Source organism: Gnatocerus cornutus, chromosome 3 (genome assembly GCF_029298725.1).
Source record: "Gnatocerus cornutus isolate USDA-ARS CGAHR chromosome 3, icGnaCorn1.1, whole genome shotgun sequence".
Classification (NCBI taxonomy): domain Eukaryota; kingdom Metazoa; phylum Arthropoda; class Insecta; order Coleoptera; family Tenebrionidae; genus Gnatocerus; species Gnatocerus cornutus.
The window spans coordinates 21133549-21150976 of NC_142235.1; the positions used below are offsets into that span (position 1 = coordinate 21133549).

A 17428-nucleotide genomic window follows, 5' to 3' on the forward strand; every position below is an offset into this window, starting at 1 on the left:
TTTTAGTCGGAAAAAGAAATGAGCACTGAAATGTCCGACAAGCTGGCTGCGGTTACATCAGCATATAAAAACAACAATGATCTACAAGAATTGAAGAAGTCGTTAAATGAGATATTTTTGAGGAAGCGCCACTTGCGAAGGACTAACCTTGGCTCTTGGCTCTTGGATCAGTTGGAATTAGAGCAATAATCAATTACCATTAATTAAGAATGGATAGTTTCGTCCATTTCAGATTGTTTCCCTCGTCTTTTTTAGGTAAGCCAACAAACATGTTCCTAATGAAACTTTTTCACACTTTTTGCAAGAAGGAGGGAGAGTGTCGAGTTTGTGTTTTTTTATTTTATTAATACTCCTTTAGTTTAATTTGAGGGTATTGTTTTTTATCATTCTTCCTTATTCCTGCAAATGGTTTTGATTCAAAAATTGTAAGTTTTAAAAACAAAAGTTTAGCCCTCTGGTGAGAGGAGGCGTGAACTATCAACTTCGGCGTTATTCCGCTAGGTGGCTTTTATGGAAAAACTTCTCTCACTTTTCGGTGTAAATAAATACAATAAACTACTTAACTTGTTAATTTTAACCTCAGAAAAACGAATCTGAACTTTGATTTAAGATTTACGACTTTGTTAATATTTTATTTAATATTATTTATGGACTAAAGACTGTTGACGCATGTCCTAGCTTCTATGCTTCGTTGACAGATTGCTTGACGCGGGAAATTGAATTTTAAAATTTTTAATTTGCATTTTCTCAAAAAATCTTGCAGATAGCGAGGAACGGAGACCAAAAATGGATGTGGAAATGTCAAATTATGCCATGTGCATAGTTTCGTGTCGATCTGCGAACTTTCGCGTTTTTCGCCAAAAAAAGTTCAAAGACTAAACATCATGGATTTTTGGCGATTTCGACAAAAAATAAAATCTCTTTGAAACCGACTTTTTCCATCAATTTGGACCTCAGGAACAAGAATCCGTCAAAGATTTTTCGATCAGACGCTCCGTTAATGTTTTATTAATTTTTCAAACTTTTATTTGGTTTGCAGTTTTTCGATGAAAATTAAAGCAAGAAAATACTCTTTTTATTAATTTTGTCCTCAGGAGTAAGAATCTAAAGTCTGATTTAACATTCACGACTTGGTTACGATTCTATTAATTATTAAAAATTATTGTGTCTCTATCTTAACGTATGTCTTAACTTGACTATTTTGACAGCACACATTGAGGTTATGTTCATGATTTAACAAGAAACTACCAGAATTCTTTACTGTTTACTTTCTCGTTCTTCTGGGCATGGTAGCAAAGAAATTACACAAGTTAAGAAGTTCATTTGAAGCTATTTAGAGTTGGAGTTGATTTGCAACAAATTGATGGGTCTTTATTGAAATTTTTAAACGCAGGTAAGCTGAAAACTGTTTGAATTCCAGCCTTGAAATGTTTCGTGGTATTTCCAGGTTCCAACTTCATTACCAGAGTTTATTATTAAAGAGACTGAATCGATAGATGATACCCATAGCCTAAGATGTCGAAAAGGCGGTTGTCGTCGCTCAACGCTGAAGGACTCTGCAAGTTATTGCACAGAATTGAAGAAACCACCCATTCAGTGCTCCCAGAGTACAGTGAATTGATCCATCACGAAAAAGGTGCTGCTTTACTGCAATATGGATGAAAAAGGTTAAATTCAAAGTCAAATGTTCTTTTTCCAGTGGTTGAAGATGTCGTTCAGTGACTGGGAGATGTTTCAAGTGTTGCCTTATTGCATTGCGGGAGCACGAAGTTTGCAATGTTGAGTCTACGAGCAGAAAACGAGTATTCTCCTCTGGAGAAGAGCGAAAGGAACTCAACCAACGGAAACAGAGCATCATCGAGATGCAGTTGTCAAGAAAGAAAATATGTACTACAAAGGCTCTGAAGGTCATCTGGTGTCTTGTGAGCTATTTTGTGAAGTCAAGGAAACATCATTTATTGGTTTCTTGAAAACGCGAGATCTGTTTGTTCAGGAAGGATGGAAGGTTTGTTTGTTTTCTTTTCTCTCCATTCATGGTCTCACCTTAATCTCTTAGTTGCAGCTTAACACAACTTTGTTGTCTTTCCTGTTGGTCAAGAAGCAGGCGCAATTAAAAGCTTTGCCGTGAAGAAACAGCAATTGACTGCACAGAGTAAGAAGAGTTTTTCAAGTGAGATAAACAAACATGTTCTTGATGAAACTTTTTTACACTTCTTGCAGGAAGGAAGATGGTGGAAGGCGTGATATTACATCAACACTCAACTCAGGCATAGGAATGATGCCGAAGAGAGGATGCGAAATCTCGAGGTTTTATAGGCTAAACAACTCCGGACTGACCGGACTATCCAGATACTTTGGGTGACAGTGCGGCGCGCGCGCGCGCTGTCGACTGAAGAGTCTGTTGATTTCGCTCAAGGATGGAATCGAAAGCGATCATTTCTGTGTCGAAGCTCTTCGAAATCGGGGAAGACTCAAAACCAAACACAAGTTTAGGTTTGTGGTTTTTCTTAAACTAATTTTGTTGATTTAGGAGAAAACGTTGCCAGAATTCGCCGACGAAATAAGAAAGTTGAAGGCGATGATCGTCAAACACGAAAACAGAATTCGAGCGTTGTTGTCTTATCATTTCTAAACAAGTGCTCAAATCGTTTGCAATTTTCGCTTCTACTTAATTATTATGTCATTTTTTATCACCCCAAAGTGGCTCTTTAATATATATTATCTACGATTGTTAAATGTCTAGTTATAGAAGATTATAATATTTTTATGAAACAAATTTTCGCGAAAATTCATGATTAAAAAAACAATGCCAAACTTCTCATATCGATATCTCGCTTGTTTTTTGGTGTAAACTTGCGTTATTATACATCATTTTACCCATCGGCCACGGTGGATTATTCCCACGGACATTTACCCATTGTTAATCCCATCCTGATCTGAAGGCTTTGGATCACATCCCTTTGGTCCGTCCAGAGGTCGATTCTCCACCCACATCTAGCCCTTAAGATCTTGTACTTGAAGTTGGTATGGTTCCTAGCCTTTTTCTTTTTGGCGAAGTCAGAAACGCAGCTGCTGGTGGTGCTGATGCTAGTGACAAGTTGTCACGTTCCAAATGTTGCAGGTGAAGCGAGAGTTCCACGACTTCCGATGCACGTGACGTTGACTCCGCGGAAGCTTAGCCCTTCTTCGTTTTCACCGGCCTCATCTTCAGTCTCTCTGCCTCTTCGTGGTCCTCACCGCCCAAACACGGTACAAGAAATTCACGGCTTTCATCCAAGTCGTCTTCTCGGTTCTAATCCTCCTGAAATCAACCCAGAAAACTGAAAAACGATATTAAAATCCGCTCGGTTTCGAACAGTTTTCGCACCATCTTCGATCACGCAAGCAGTCCGCGAAGAGTGCAGCTCGTTTTACAGCGCGATCAAATCGACAAGAGGTACAACTTGTACACGTTCGAAATCACCACGAAAGTGCAAGCGGGGATTTTAAGGGGGGACACTTTTCAACAACGAGGTGGGGGGTTCAAGGTACAAGTCGGGTTAGACGAAATCGGCTGTCTCGCTTGTAGTAACAACAATTTAACGACGGTCAAAAGACCGAAAGAAGCGAGATTTAATGTAAGGGGTGTAGTCGAGGCGGTTTTCAACGTCTTTCTAAGTCCTGTTGTAGTTTTTAAGTAGAAACTTTGTACTCATTAATTTATTCATGTTAATGTTTGTGTTATTAATAAATTTCTTTAAATTTGCCGGTTCTTATTTGGGCTGTGTGTGATTGGTTGAAAACTAAACAGGTTTCTTCGCGACTGATATTTGAAATTTAATCGAAACCTTCTTAAAACATTTTTTTTTTATTAATTTAGACTTCAGGAACAAGATTCTGTACTCTAAAGTCGGATTCAAAACGTAATTATAAGTTTACTTAAAATTTGCTATGTAGATAGGCAACCAATTATACACACATTATGCATTCATTTTTCGGTGTAAATAAATACAATAAACTACTTAACTTGTTAATTTTAACCTCAGAAAAACGAATCAAAACTTTGATTTAAGATTTACGACTTTGTTAATATTTTATTTAATATTATTTATGGACTAAAGACTGTTGACGCATGTCCTAGCTTCTATGCTTCGTTGACAGATTGCTTGACGCGGGAAATTGAATTTTAAAATTTTTAATTTGCATTTTCTCAAAAAATCTCACAGATAGCGAGGAACGGAGACCAGAAATGGATGTAGAAATGTCAAATTATGCCATGTGCAAAGTTTTGTGTCGATCTGAAAACTTTCGTGTTTTTCGCCAAAAAAAGTTCAAAGGGGTTAATCCATGGATTTTGGCGATTTTGACAAAAAATAAAATCTCTTTGAAACCGACTTTTTCCATCAATTTGGACCTCAGGAACAATAATCCGTCAAAGATTTTTCGATCCGACGCTCCGTTAATTTTTTATTAATTTTTGAAACTTTTATTTGGTTTGCAGTTTTTCGATGAAAATTAAAGCAAGAAAATACTCTTTTTATTAATTTTGTCCTCAGGAGTAAGAATCTGAAGTCTGATTTAACATTCACGACTTGGTTACGATTCTATTAATTATTTAAAAATGGTATTGTGTCTCTATCTTAACGTATGTCTTAACTTGAATATTTTGACAGCACACATTGAGGTTATGTTCATGATTTACTAAACTTATTTTCAGAGTACAACAAATGATTAACAACGATCCTGCTTGCACAAGAGACTACCAGAATTCTTTACTGTTTACTTTCTCGTTCTTCTGGGCATGGTAGCAAAGAAATTACACAAGTTAAGAAGTTCATTTGAAGCTATTTAGAGTTGGAGTTGATTTGCAACAAATTGATGGGTCTTTTTGAAATTTTTAAACGCAGGTAAGCTGAAAACTGTTTGAATTCCAGCCTTGAAATGTTTCGTGGTATTTCAAGTTCCAACTTCATTACCAGAGTTTATTATTAAGAGACTGAATCGATGGATGATACCCATAGCCTAAGATGTCGAAAAGGCGGTTGTCGTCGCTCAACGCTAAAGGACTCTGCAAGTTATTGCACAGAATTGAAGAAACCACCCATTCAGTGCTCCCAGAGAACAGTGAATTGATCAAGGAGCATAACATCATGAAAAAGGTGCTGCTTTACTGCAATGTGGATGAAAAAGGTTAAATTTAAACATGTTTTAAGTCAAAGTCAAATGTTCTTTTTCCAGTGGTTGAAGATGTCGTTCAGTGACTGGGAAATGTTCAGAGTGTTGCTGATTTCATTGCGGGAGCACGAAGTTTGCAACGTTTTCAAACCTGATGAGTCTACGAGCAAAAAACGAGTGTTTCTCCAGAGAAGGCTCAAAGGAACTCAACCAACGGAAACAAAGTATCATCGAGATGCAGTTGTCAAGAAAGAAAATACTACAAAGGCTCTGAAGGTCATCTGGTGTCTTGTCAGCTATTTTGTGAAGTCAAAGAAACATCAAGGAATGGAAGTTTATAGAGAATTTTTATTGGTTTTTTGAAAACGCGAGATCTGGAATTCTGGATGCATCGCTGCTTGTTTGAGGAAGGATGGAAGGTTTGTTTTCTTTTCTCTCCATTTATGGTTTTTGGCAAACTTGCGCTAGACGTTAACTGTTACCAATAAACATCCCTAGGGGCTGCTACCAACTTTAGACGAGTGCATTTGATGGTCACGTGCAGTAAAATTCGTAATTTTGGAATGCGGTTTGCGGCATCGTTTTTCTCGCGATTTTTTACATAAGAAATCGTTTTTAGATTTTCCAAAAGTCGAAATTAAACGTCGTTTTTACATTAAAAATAGTGATTGAAAATCACCCCAAAATGACCACTTCCAAACAGTTTTTGGTCAATGCTTTCTTTATTTCGTAGGTAAACTCAATAAATTTTGACTCATTTTACGCAGAATCTCACGCTGAATCCAAATCTGGAATTTAAATTCAGATCCGACAACAAATAACTGAGTTATGGCCGTTTGAATTTTTGGGTTGTCGCCAGATGGCCAAATTTTTGAAGGTTCCAAACAATTCATGCTCGATATCTCGAAAACTATTTCAGATATTGGAATGCGGTTTGCGGCATCGTTTTTCTCGCGATTTTTTACATAAGAAATCGTTTTTAGATTTTCCAAAAGTCGAAATTTGCAAATTTTTGCAAAAATTCATGACTAAAACTATGGCCAAACTTCTCATATCGATATCTCGCTTATTTTTTAGAGTAAACTCGAGTTATTATACATCAGTGAACGCAGAATTTTACGCAGATTCCAAATCTGGGATTTAAATTCAGATCCGACAACAAATAACTGAGTTATGGCCGATCAAAGTTTCGGATAGTTGATTTTCATTTTTTCTCATTTTTCCCAATTTTCAAAGTTAAATATCTTGGAAACTATTAGAGATATTGAGATGCGGTTTGCGCCATCGTTTTTTTCGGCTCATTTTACGTCAGAAAAAGTGCTTAAAAGTCGAAAATTCGATAGTCGATTTTTCGCGAAAAAAAATTGCGACTCAAACGATGAAAATTTTTCAATTTTTTTATTTTTGACCATAACTCGTAAACCGTTTGTTTGATCGATCTCAAATTGGGCCAGTAGATAGATTTTGAGCTCCTCTTTCGACTGATATATAATTCAATGCTATTAAACGTCATTTTCATTTTGAAAACATTGATTGAAAATCACCCCAAAATGACCACTTCCAAACAGTTTTTGGTCAATGCTTTCTTTATTTCGTAGGTAAACTCAATAAATTTTGACTCATTTTACGCAGAATCTCACGCTGAATCCAAATCTGGAATTTAAATTCAGATCCGACAACAAATAACTGAGTTATGGCCGTTTGAATTTTTGGGTTGTCGCCAGATGGCCAAATTTTTGAAGGTTCCAAACAATTCATGCTCGATATCTCGAAAACTATTTCAGATATTGGAATGCGGTTTGCGGCATCGTTTTTCTCGCGATTTTTTACATAAGAAATCGTTTTTAGATTTTCCAAAAGTCGAAATTTGCAAATTTTCGCAAAAATTCATGACTAAAACTATGGCCAAACTTCTCATATCGATATCTCGCTTATTTTTTAGAGTAAACTCGAGTTATTATACATCAGTGAACGCAGAATTTTACGCAGATTCCAAATCTGGGATTTAAATTCAGATCCGACAACAAATAACTGAGTTATGGCCGATCAAAGTTTCGGATAGTTGATTTTCATTTTTTCTCATTTTTCCCAATTTTCAAAGTTAAATATCTTGGAAACTATTAGAGATATTGAGATGCGGTTTGCGCCATCGTTTTTTTCGGCTCATTTTACGTCAGAAAAAGTGCTTAAAAGTCGAAAATTCGATAGTCGATTTTTCGCGAAAAAAAATTGCGACTCAAACGATGAAAATTTTTCAATTTTTTTATTTTTGACCATAACTCGTAAACCGTTTGTTTGATCGATCTCAAATTGGGCCAGTAGATAGATTTTGAGCTCCTCTTTCGACTGATATATAATTCAATGCTATTAAACGTCATTTTCATTTTGAAAACATTGATTGAAAATCACCCCAAAATGACCACTTCCAAACAGTTTTTGGTCAATGCTTTCTTTATTTCGTAGGTAAACTCAATAAATTTTGACTCATTTTACGCAGAATCTCACGCTGAATCCAAATCTGGAATTTAAATTCAGATCCGACAACAAATAACTGAGTTATGGCCGTTTGAATTTTTGGGTTGTCGCCAGATGGCCAAATTTTTGAAGGTTCCAAACAATTCATGCTCGATATCTCGAAAACTATTTCAGATATTGGAATGCGGTTTGCGGCATCGTTTTTCTCGCGATTTTTTACATAAGAAATCGTTTTTAGATTTTCCAAAAGTCGAAATTTGCAAATTTTCGCAAAAATTCATGACTAAAACTATGGCCAAATTTCTCATATCGATATCTCGCTTATTTTTTAGAGTAAACTCGAGTTATTATACATCAGTGAACGCAGAATTTTACGCAGATTCCAAATCTGGGATTTAAATTCAGATCCGACAACAAATAACCGAGTTATGGCCGATCAAAGTTTCGGATAGTTGATTTTCATTTTTTCTCATTTTTCCCAATTTTCAAAGTTAAATATCTCGGAAACTATTAGAGATATTGAGATGCGGTTTGCGCCATCGTTTTTCTCGGCTCATTTTACGTTAGAAAAAGTGCTTATAAGCCCAAAATTCGATAGTCGATTTTTCGCGAAAAAAAATTGCGACTCAAACGATGAAAATTTTTATTTTTTTTTATTTTTGACCATAACTCGTAAACCGTTTGTTTGATCGATCTCAAATTGGGCCAGTGGATAGATTTTGAGCTCCTCTTTCGACTGATATATAATTCAATGCTATTAAACGTCATTTTCATTTTGAAAACATTGATTGAAAATCACCCCAAAATGACCACTTCCAAACAGTTTTTGGTCAATGCTTTCTTTATTTCGTAGGTAAACTCAATAAATTTTGACTCATTTTACGCAGAATCTCACGCTGAATCCAAATCTGGAATTTTTGGGTTGTCGCCAGATGGCCAAATTTTTGAAGGTTCCAAACAATTCATGCTCGATATCTCGAAAACTATTTCAGATATTGGAATGCGGTTTGCGGCATCGTTTTTCTCGCGATTTTTTACATAAGAAATCGTTTTTAGATTTTCCAAAAGTCGAAATTTGCAAATTTTCGCAAAAATTCATGACTAAAACTATGGCCAAACTTCTCATATCGATATCTCGCTTATTTTTTAGAGTAAACTCGAGTTATTATACATCAGTGAACGCAGAATTTTACGCAGATTGCAAATTTGGGATTTAAATTTAGTGTCTTTATGATGTCATGGCTTTTGTAGTATCAGAGGAAGATGAACACCTAAAACTATTTGGTTTGTTTTAGTCGGAAAAAGAAATGAGCACTGAAATGTCCGACAAGCTGGCTGCGGTTACATCAGCATATAAAAACAACAATGATCTACAAGAATTGAAGAAGTCGTTAAATGAGATATTTTTGAGGAAGCGCCACTTGCGAAGGACTAACCTTGGCTCTTGGCTCTTGGATCAGTTGGAATTAGAGCAATAATCAATTACCATTAATTAAGAATGGATAGTTTCGTCCATTTCAGATTGTTTCCCTCGTCTTTTTTAGGTAAGCCAACAAACATGTTCCTAATGAAACTTTTTCACACTTTTTGCAAGAAGGAGGGAGAGTGTCGAGTTTGTGTTTTTTTATTTTATTAATACTCCTTTAGTTTAATTTGAGGGTATTGTTTTTTATCATTCTTCCTTATTCCTGCAAATGGTTTTGATTCAAAAATTGTAAGTTTTAAAAACAAAAGTTTAGCCCTCTGGTGAGAGGAGGCGTGAACTATCAACTTCGGCGTTATTCCGCTAGGTGGCTTTTATGGAAAAACTTCTCTCACTTTTCGGTGTAAATAAATACAATAAACTAGTTAACTTGTTAATTTTAACCTCAGAAAAACGAATCTGAACTTTGATTTAAGATTTACGACTTTGTTAATATTTTATTTAATATTATTTATGGACTAAAGACTGTTGACGCATGTCCTAGCTTCTATGCTTCGTTGACAGATTGCTTGACGCGGGAAATTGAATTTTAAAATTTTTAATTTGCATTTTCTCAAAAAATCTTGCAGATAGCGAGGAACGGAGACCAAAAATGGATGTGGAAATGTCAAATTATGCCATGTGCATAGTTTCGTGTCGATCTGCGAACTTTCGCGTTTTTCGCCAAAAAAAGTTCAAAGACTTAAACATCATGGATTTTTGGCGATTTCGACAAAAAATAAAATCTCTTTGAAACCGACTTTTTCCATCAATTTGGACCTCAGGAACAAGAATCCGTCAAAGATTTTTCGATCAGACGCTCCGTTAATGTTTTATTAATTTTTCAAACTTTTATTTGGTTTGCAGTTTTTCGATGAAAATTAAAGCAAGAAAATACTCTTTTTATTAATTTTGTCCTCAGGAGTAAGAATCTAAAGTCTGATTTAACATTCACCGACTTGGTTACGATTCTATTAATTATTAAAAATTATTGTGTTTCTATCTTAACGTATGTCTTAACTTGACTATTTTGACAGCACACATTGAGGTTATGTTCATGATTTAACAAGAAACTACCAGAATTCTTTACTGTTTACTTTCTCGTTCTTCTGGGCATGGTAGCAAAGAAATTACACAAGTTAAGAAGTTCATTTGAAGCTATTTAGAGTTGGAGTTGATTTGCAACAAATTGATGGGTCTTTATTGAAATTTTTAAACGCAGGTAAGCTGAAAACTGTTTGAATTCCAGCCTTGAAATGTTTCGTGGTATTTCCAGGTTCCAACTTCATTACCAGAGTTTATTATTAAAGAGACTGAATCGATGGATGATACCCATAGCCTAAGATGTCGAAAAGGCGGTTGTCGTCGCTCAACGCTGAAGGACTCTGCAAGTTATTGCACAGAATTGAAGAAACCACCCATTCAGTGCTCCCAGAGTACAGTGAATTGATCCATCACGAAAAAGGTGCTGCTTTACTGCAATATGGATGAAAAAGGTTAAATTCAAAGTCAAATGTTCTTTTTCCAGTGGTTGAAGATGTCGTTCAGTGACTGGGAGATGTTTCAAGTGTTGCCTTATTGCATTGCGGGAGCACGAAGTTTGCAATGTTGAGTCTACGAGCAGAAAACGAGTATTCTCCTCTAGAGAAGAGCCAAAGGAACTCAACCAACGGAAACAGAGCATCATCGAGATGCAGTTGTCAAGAAAGAAAATATGTACTACAAAGGCTCTGAAGGTCATCTGGTGTCTTGTGAGCTATTTTGTGAAGTCAAGGAAACATCATTTATTGGTTTCTTGAAAACGCGAGATCTGTTTGTTCAGGATGGATGGAAGGTTTGTTTGTTTTCTTTTCTCTCCATTCATGGTCTCACCTTAATCTCTTAGTTGCAGCTTAACACAACTTTGTTGTCTTTCCTGTTGGTCAAGAAGCAGGCGCAATTAAAAGCTTTGCCGTGAAGAAACAGCAATTGACTGCACAGAGTAAGAAGAGTTTTTCAGGTGAGATAAACAAACATGTTCTTGATGAAACTTTTTTACACTTCTTGCAGGAAGGAAGATGGTGGAAGGCGTGATATTACATCAACACTCAACTCAGGCATAGGAATGATGCCGAAGAGAGGATGCGAAATCTCGAGGTTTTAGAGGCTAAACAACTCCGGACTGACCGGACTATCCAGATACTTTGGGTGACAGTGCGGCGCGCGCGCGCGCGCGCTGTCGACTGAAGAGTCTGTTGATTTCGCTCAAGGATGGAATCGAAAGCGATCATTTCTGTGTCGAAGCTCTTCGAAATCGGGGAAGACTCAAAACCAAACACAAGTTTAGGTTTGTGGTTTTTCTTAAACTAATTTTGTTGATTTAGGAGAAAACGTTGCCAGAATTCGCCGACGAAATAAGAAAGTTGAAGGCGATGATCGTCAAACACGAAAACAGAATTCGAGCGTTGTTGTCTTATCATTTCTAAACAAGTGCTCAAATCGTTTGCAATTTTCGCTTCTACTTAATTATTATGTCATTTTTTATCACCCCAAAGTGGCTCTTTAATATATATTATCTACGATTGTTAAATGTCTAGTTATAGAAGATTATAATATTTTTATGAAACAAATTTTCGCGAAAATTCATGATTAAAAAAACAATGCCAAACTTCTCATATCGATATCTCGCTTGTTTTTTGGTGTAAACTTGCGTTATTATACATCATTTTACCCATCGGCCACGGTGGATTATTCCCACGGACATTTACCCATTGTTAATCCCATCCTGATCTGAAGGCTTTGGATCACATCCCTTTGGTCCGTCCAGAGGTCGATTCTCCACCCACATCTAGCCCTTAAGATCTTGTACTTGAAGTTGGTATGGTTCCTAGCCTTTTTCTTTTTGGCGAAGTCAGAAACGCAGCTGCTGGTGGTGCTGATGCTAGTGACAAGTTGTCACGTTCCAAATGTTGCAGGTGAAGCGAGAGTTCCACGACTTCCGATGCACGTGACGTTGACTCCGCGGAAGCTTAGCCCTTCTTCGTTTTCACCGGCCTCATCTTCAGTCTCTCTGCCTCTTCGTGGTCCTCACCGCCCAAACACGGTACAAGAAATTCACGGCTTTCATCCAAGTCGTCTTCTCGGTTCTAATCCTCCTGAAATCAACCCAGAAAACTGAAAAACGATATTAAAATCCGCTCGGTTTCGAACAGTTTTCGCACCATCTTCGATCACGCAAGCAGTCCGCGAAGAGTGCAGCTCGTTTTACAGCGCGATCAAATCGACAAGAGGTACAACTTGTACACGTTCGAAATCACCACGAAAGTGCAAGCGGGGATTTTAAGGGGGGACACTTTTCAACAACGAGGTGGGGGGTTCAAGGTACAAGTCGGGTTAGACGAAATCGGCTGTCTCGCTTGTAGTAACAACAATTTAACGACGGTCAAAAGACCGAAAGAAGCGAGATTTAATGTAAGGAGTGTAGTCGAGGCGGTTTTCAACGTCTTTCTATGTCCTGTTGTAGTTTTTAAGTAGAAACTTTGTACTCATTAATTTATTCATGTTAATGTTCGTGTTATTAATAAATTTCTTTAAATTTGCCGGTTCTTATTTGGGCTGTGTGTGATTGGTTGAAAACTAAACAGGTTTCTTCGCGACTGATATTTGAAATTTAATCGAAACCTTCTTAAAACATTTTTTTTTTATTAATTTAGACTTCAGGAACAAGATTCTGTACTCTAAAGTCAGATTCAAAACGTAATTATAAGTTTACTTAAAATTAAAATTTGCAATGTAGGTAGGCAACCAATTATACACACATTATGCATTCATTTTTCGGTGTAAATAAATACAATAAACCACTTAACTTGTTATTTTTAATCTCAGAAAAACGAATCTAAACTTTGATTTAAGATTTACGACTTTGTTAATATTTTATTTAATATTATTTATGGACTAAAGACTGTTGACGCATGTCCTAGCTTCTATGCTTCGTTGACAGATTGCTTGACGCGGGAAATTGAATTTTAAAATTTTTAATTTGCATTTTCTCAAAAAATCTTGCAGATAGCGAGGAACGGAGACCAAAAATGGATGTGGAAATGTTAAATTATGCCATGTGCATAGTTTCGTGTCGATCTGCGAACTTTCGCGTTTTTCGCCAAAAAAAGTTCAAAGACTAAACATCATGGATTTTTGGCGATTTCGACAAAAAATAAAATCTCTTTGAAACCGACTTTTTCCATCAATTTGGACCTCAGGAACAAGAATCCGTCAAAGATTTTTCGATCAGACGCTCCGTTAATGTTTTATTAATTTTTCAAACTTTTATTTGGTTTGCAGTTTTTCGATGAAAATTAAAGCAAGAAAATACTCTTTTTATTAATTTTGTCCTCAGGAGTAAGAATCTAAAGTCTGATTTAACATTCACGACTTGGTTACGATTCTATTAATTATTAAAAATTATTGTGTCTCTATCTTAACGTATGTCTTAACTTGACTATTTTGACAGCACACATTGAGGTTATGTTCATGATTTAACAAGAAACTACCAGAATTCTTTACTGTTTACTTTCTCGTTCTTCTGGGCATGGTAGCAAAGAAATTACACAAGTTAAGAAGTTCATTTGAAGCTATTTAGAGTTGGAGTTGATTTGCAACAAATTGATGGGTCTTTATTGAAATTTTTAAACGCAGGTAAGCTGAAAACTGTTTGAATTCCAGCCTTGAAATGTTTCGTGGTATTTCCAGGTTCCAACTTCATTACCAGAGTTTATTATTAAAGAGACTGAATCGATGGATGATACCCATAGCCTAAGATGTCGAAAAGGCGGTTGTCGTCGCTCAACGCTGAAGGACTCTGCAAGTTATTGCACAGAATTGAAGAAACCACCCATTCAGTGCTCCCAGAGTACAGTGAATTGATCCATCACGAAAAAGGTGCTGCTTTACTGCAATATGGATGAAAAAGGTTAAATTCAAAGTCAAATGTTCTTTTTCCAGTGGTTGAAGATGTCGTTCAGTGACTGGGAGATGTTTCAAGTGTTGCCTTATTGCATTGCGGGAGCACGAAGTTTGCAATGTTGAGTCTACGAGCAGAAAACGAGTATTCTCCTCTAGAGAAGAGCCAAAGGAACTCAACCAACGGAAACAGAGCATCATCGAGATGCAGTTGTCAAGAAAGAAAATATGTACTACAAAGGCTCTGAAGGTCATCTGGTGTCTTGTGAGCTATTTTGTGAAGTCAAGGAAACATCATTTATTGGTTTCTTGAAAACGCGAGATCTGTTTGTTCAGGAAGGATGGAAGGTTTGTTTGTTTTCTTTTCTCTCCATTCATGGTCTCACCTTAATCTCTTAGTTGCAGCTTAACACAACTTTGTTGTCTTTCCTGTTGGTCAAGAAGCAGGCGCAATTAAAAGCTTTGCCGTGAAGAAACAGCAATTGACTGCACAGAGTAAGAAGAGTTTTTCAGGTGAGATAAACAAACATGTTCTTGATGAAACTTTTTTACACTTCTTGCAGGAAGGAAGATGGTGGAAGGCGTGATATTACATCAACACTCAACTCAGGCATAGGAATGATGCCGAAGAGAGGATGCGAAATCTCGAGGTTTTAGAGGCTAAACAACTCCGGACTGACCGGACTATCCAGATACTTTGGGTGACAGTGCGGCGCGCGCGCGCGCGCGCTGTCGACTGAAGAGTCTGTTGATTTCGCTCAAGGATGGAATCGAAAGCGATCATTTCTGTGTCGAAGCTCTTCGAAATCGGGGAAGACTCAAAACCAAACACAAGTTTAGGTTTGTGGTTTTTCTTAAACTAATTTTGTTGATTTAGGAGAAAACGTTGCCAGAATTCGCCGACGAAATAAGAAAGTTGAAGGCGATGATCGTCAAACACGAAAACAGAATTCGAGCGTTGTTGTCTTATCATTTCTAAACAAGTGCTCAAATCGTTTGCAATTTTCGCTTCTACTTAATTATTATGTCATTTTTTATCACCCCAAAGTGGCTCTTTAATATATATTATCTACGATTGTTAAATGTCTAGTTATAGAAGATTATAATATTTTTATGAAACAAATTTTCGCGAAAATTCATGATTAAAAAAACAATGCCAAACTTCTCATATCGATATCTCGCTTGTTTTTTGGTGTAAACTTGCGTTATTATACATCATTTTACCCATCGGCCACGGTGGATTATTCCCACGGACATTTACCCATTGTTAATCCCATCCTGATCTGAAGGCTTTGGATCACATCCCTTTGGTCCGTCCAGAGGTCGATTCTCCACCCACATCTAGCCCTTAAGATCTTGTACTTGAAGTTGGTATGGTTCCTAGCCTTTTTCTTTTTGGCGAAGTCAGAAACGCAGCTGCTGGTGGTGCTGATGCTAGTGACAAGTTGTCACGTTCCAAATGTTGCAGGTGAAGCGAGAGTTCCACGACTTCCGATGCACGTGACGTTGACTCCGCGGAAGCTTAGCCCTTCTTCGTTTTCACCGGCCTCATCTTCAGTCTCTCTGCCTCTTCGTGGTCCTCACCGCCCAAACACGGTACAAGAAATTCACGGCTTTCATCCAAGTCGTCTTCTCGGTTCTAATCCTCCTGAAATCAACCCAGAAAACTGAAAAACGATATTAAAATCCGCTCGGTTTCGAACAGTTTTCGCACCATCTTCGATCACGCAAGCAGTCCGCGAAGAGTGCAGCTCGTTTTACAGCGCGATCAAATCGACAAGAGGTACAACTTGTACACGTTCGAAATCACCACGAAAGTGCAAGCGGGGATTTTAAGGGGGGACACTTTTCAACAACGAGGTGGGGGGTTCAAGGTACAAGTCGGGTTAGACGAAATCGGCTGTCTCGCTTGTAGTAACAACAATTTAACGACGGTCAAAAGACCGAAAGAAGCGAGATTTAATGTAAGGAGTGTAGTCGAGGCGGTTTTCAACGTCTTTCTAAGTCCTGTTGTAGTTTTTAAGTAGAAACTTTGTACTCATTAATTTATTCATGTTAATGTTTGTGTTATTAATAAATTTCTTTAAATTTGCCGGTTCTTATTTGGGCTGTGTGTGATTGGTTGAAAACTAAACAGGTTTCTTCGCGACTGATATTTGAAATTTAATCGACACCTTCTTAAAACATTTTTTTTTATTAATTTAGACTTCAGGAACAAGATTCTGTACTCTAAAGTCGGATTCAAAACGTAATTATAAGTTTACTTAAAATTTTCAATGTAGATAGGCAACCAATTATACACACATTATGCATTCATTTTTCGGTGTAAATAAATACAATAAACTACTTAACTTGTTAATTTTAACCTCAGAAAAACGAATCAAAACTTTGATTTAAGATTTACGACTTTGTTAATATTTTATTTAATATTATTTATGGACTAAAGACTGTTGACGCATGTCCTAGCTTCTATGCTTCGTTGACAGATTGCTTGACGCGGGAAATTGAATTTTAAAATTTTTAATTTGCATTTTCTCAAAAAATCTCACAGATAGCGAGGAACGGAGACCAGAAATGGATGTAGAAATGTCAAATTATGCCATGTGCAAAGTTTCGTGTCGATCTGAAAACTTTCGTGTTTTTCGCCAAAAAAAGTTCAAAGGGGTTAATCCATGGATTTTGGCGATTTTGACAAAAAATAAAATCTCTTTGAAACCGACTTTTTCCATCAATTTGGACCTCAGGAACAAGAATCCGTCAAAGATTTTTCGATCCGACGCTCCGTTAATTTTTTATTAATTTTTGAAACTTTTATTTGGTTTGCAGTTTTTCGATGAAAATTAAAGCAAGAAAATACTCTTTTTATTAATTTTGTCCTCAGGAGTAAGAATCTGAAGTCTGATTTAACATTCACGACTTGGTTACGATTCTATTAATTATTTAAAAATGGTATTGTTTCTCTATCTTAACGTATGTCTTAACTTGAATATTTTGACAGCACACATTGAGGTTATGTTCATGATTTACTAAACTTATTTTCAGAGTACAACAAATGATTAACAACGATCCTGCTTGCACAAGAGACTACCAGAATTCTTTACTGTTTACTTTCTCGTTCTTCTGGGCATGGTAGCAAAGAAATTACACAAGTTAAGAAGTTCATTTGAAGCTATTTAGAGTTGGAGTTGATTTGCAACAAATTGATGGGTCTTTTTGAAATTTTTAAACGCAGGTAAGCTGAAAACTGTTTGAATTCCAGCCTTGAAATGTTTCGTGGTATTTCAGGTTCCAACTTCATTACCAGAGTTTATTATTAAGAGACTGAATCGATGGATGATACCCATAGCCTAAGATGTCGAAAAGGCGGTTGTCGTCGCTCAACGCTAAAGGACTCTGCAA

At 36.7% G+C, this 17428-nt stretch overlaps 1 protein-coding gene and 2 long non-coding RNA genes across 4 annotated transcripts; all 3 read left to right on the forward strand.

The window, feature by feature from the left end:
• The first annotated feature begins 215 nt into the window (after positions 1–215).
• Positions 216–2307, forward strand: LOC148178102 (uncharacterized). The gene is made up of 5 exons (XR_015769819.1): positions 216–1393; positions 1448–1636; positions 1700–2005; positions 2057–2170; positions 2221–2307. It is a non-coding gene; the product is annotated as an uncharacterized LOC148178102 (long non-coding RNA).
• Positions 2308–2406: 99 nt separating this feature from the next.
• Positions 2407–3413, forward strand: LOC148178103 (uncharacterized). Its single transcript, XR_015769818.1, has 2 exons — positions 2407–2493; positions 3122–3413. It is a non-coding gene; the product is annotated as an uncharacterized LOC148178103 (long non-coding RNA).
• Positions 3414–4639: 1226 nt separating this feature from the next.
• On the forward strand, positions 4640–9001 carry LOC148178104 (kinase D-interacting substrate of 220 kDa-like). Of its 2 annotated transcripts, none has more exons than XM_088032875.1 (3): positions 4640–4886; positions 4941–5169; positions 5218–5338. In XM_088032875.1, exons 2-3 carry the CDS (start codon positions 5007–5009, stop codon positions 5238–5240), a joined length of 186 nt encoding a protein of 61 aa, XP_087889001.1. In that variant the 5' UTR covers positions 4640–4886; positions 4941–5006; the 3' UTR covers positions 5241–5338. The 2 variants fall into 2 exon arrangements, with proteins under 2 accessions (XP_087889001.1, XP_087889000.1); XM_088032874.1 differs by lacking the exon at positions 4640–4886 and adding an exon at positions 8925–9001 and having other exon boundaries at positions 5069–5169; positions 5218–5573.
• Positions 9002–17428: the final 8427 nt, after the last annotated feature.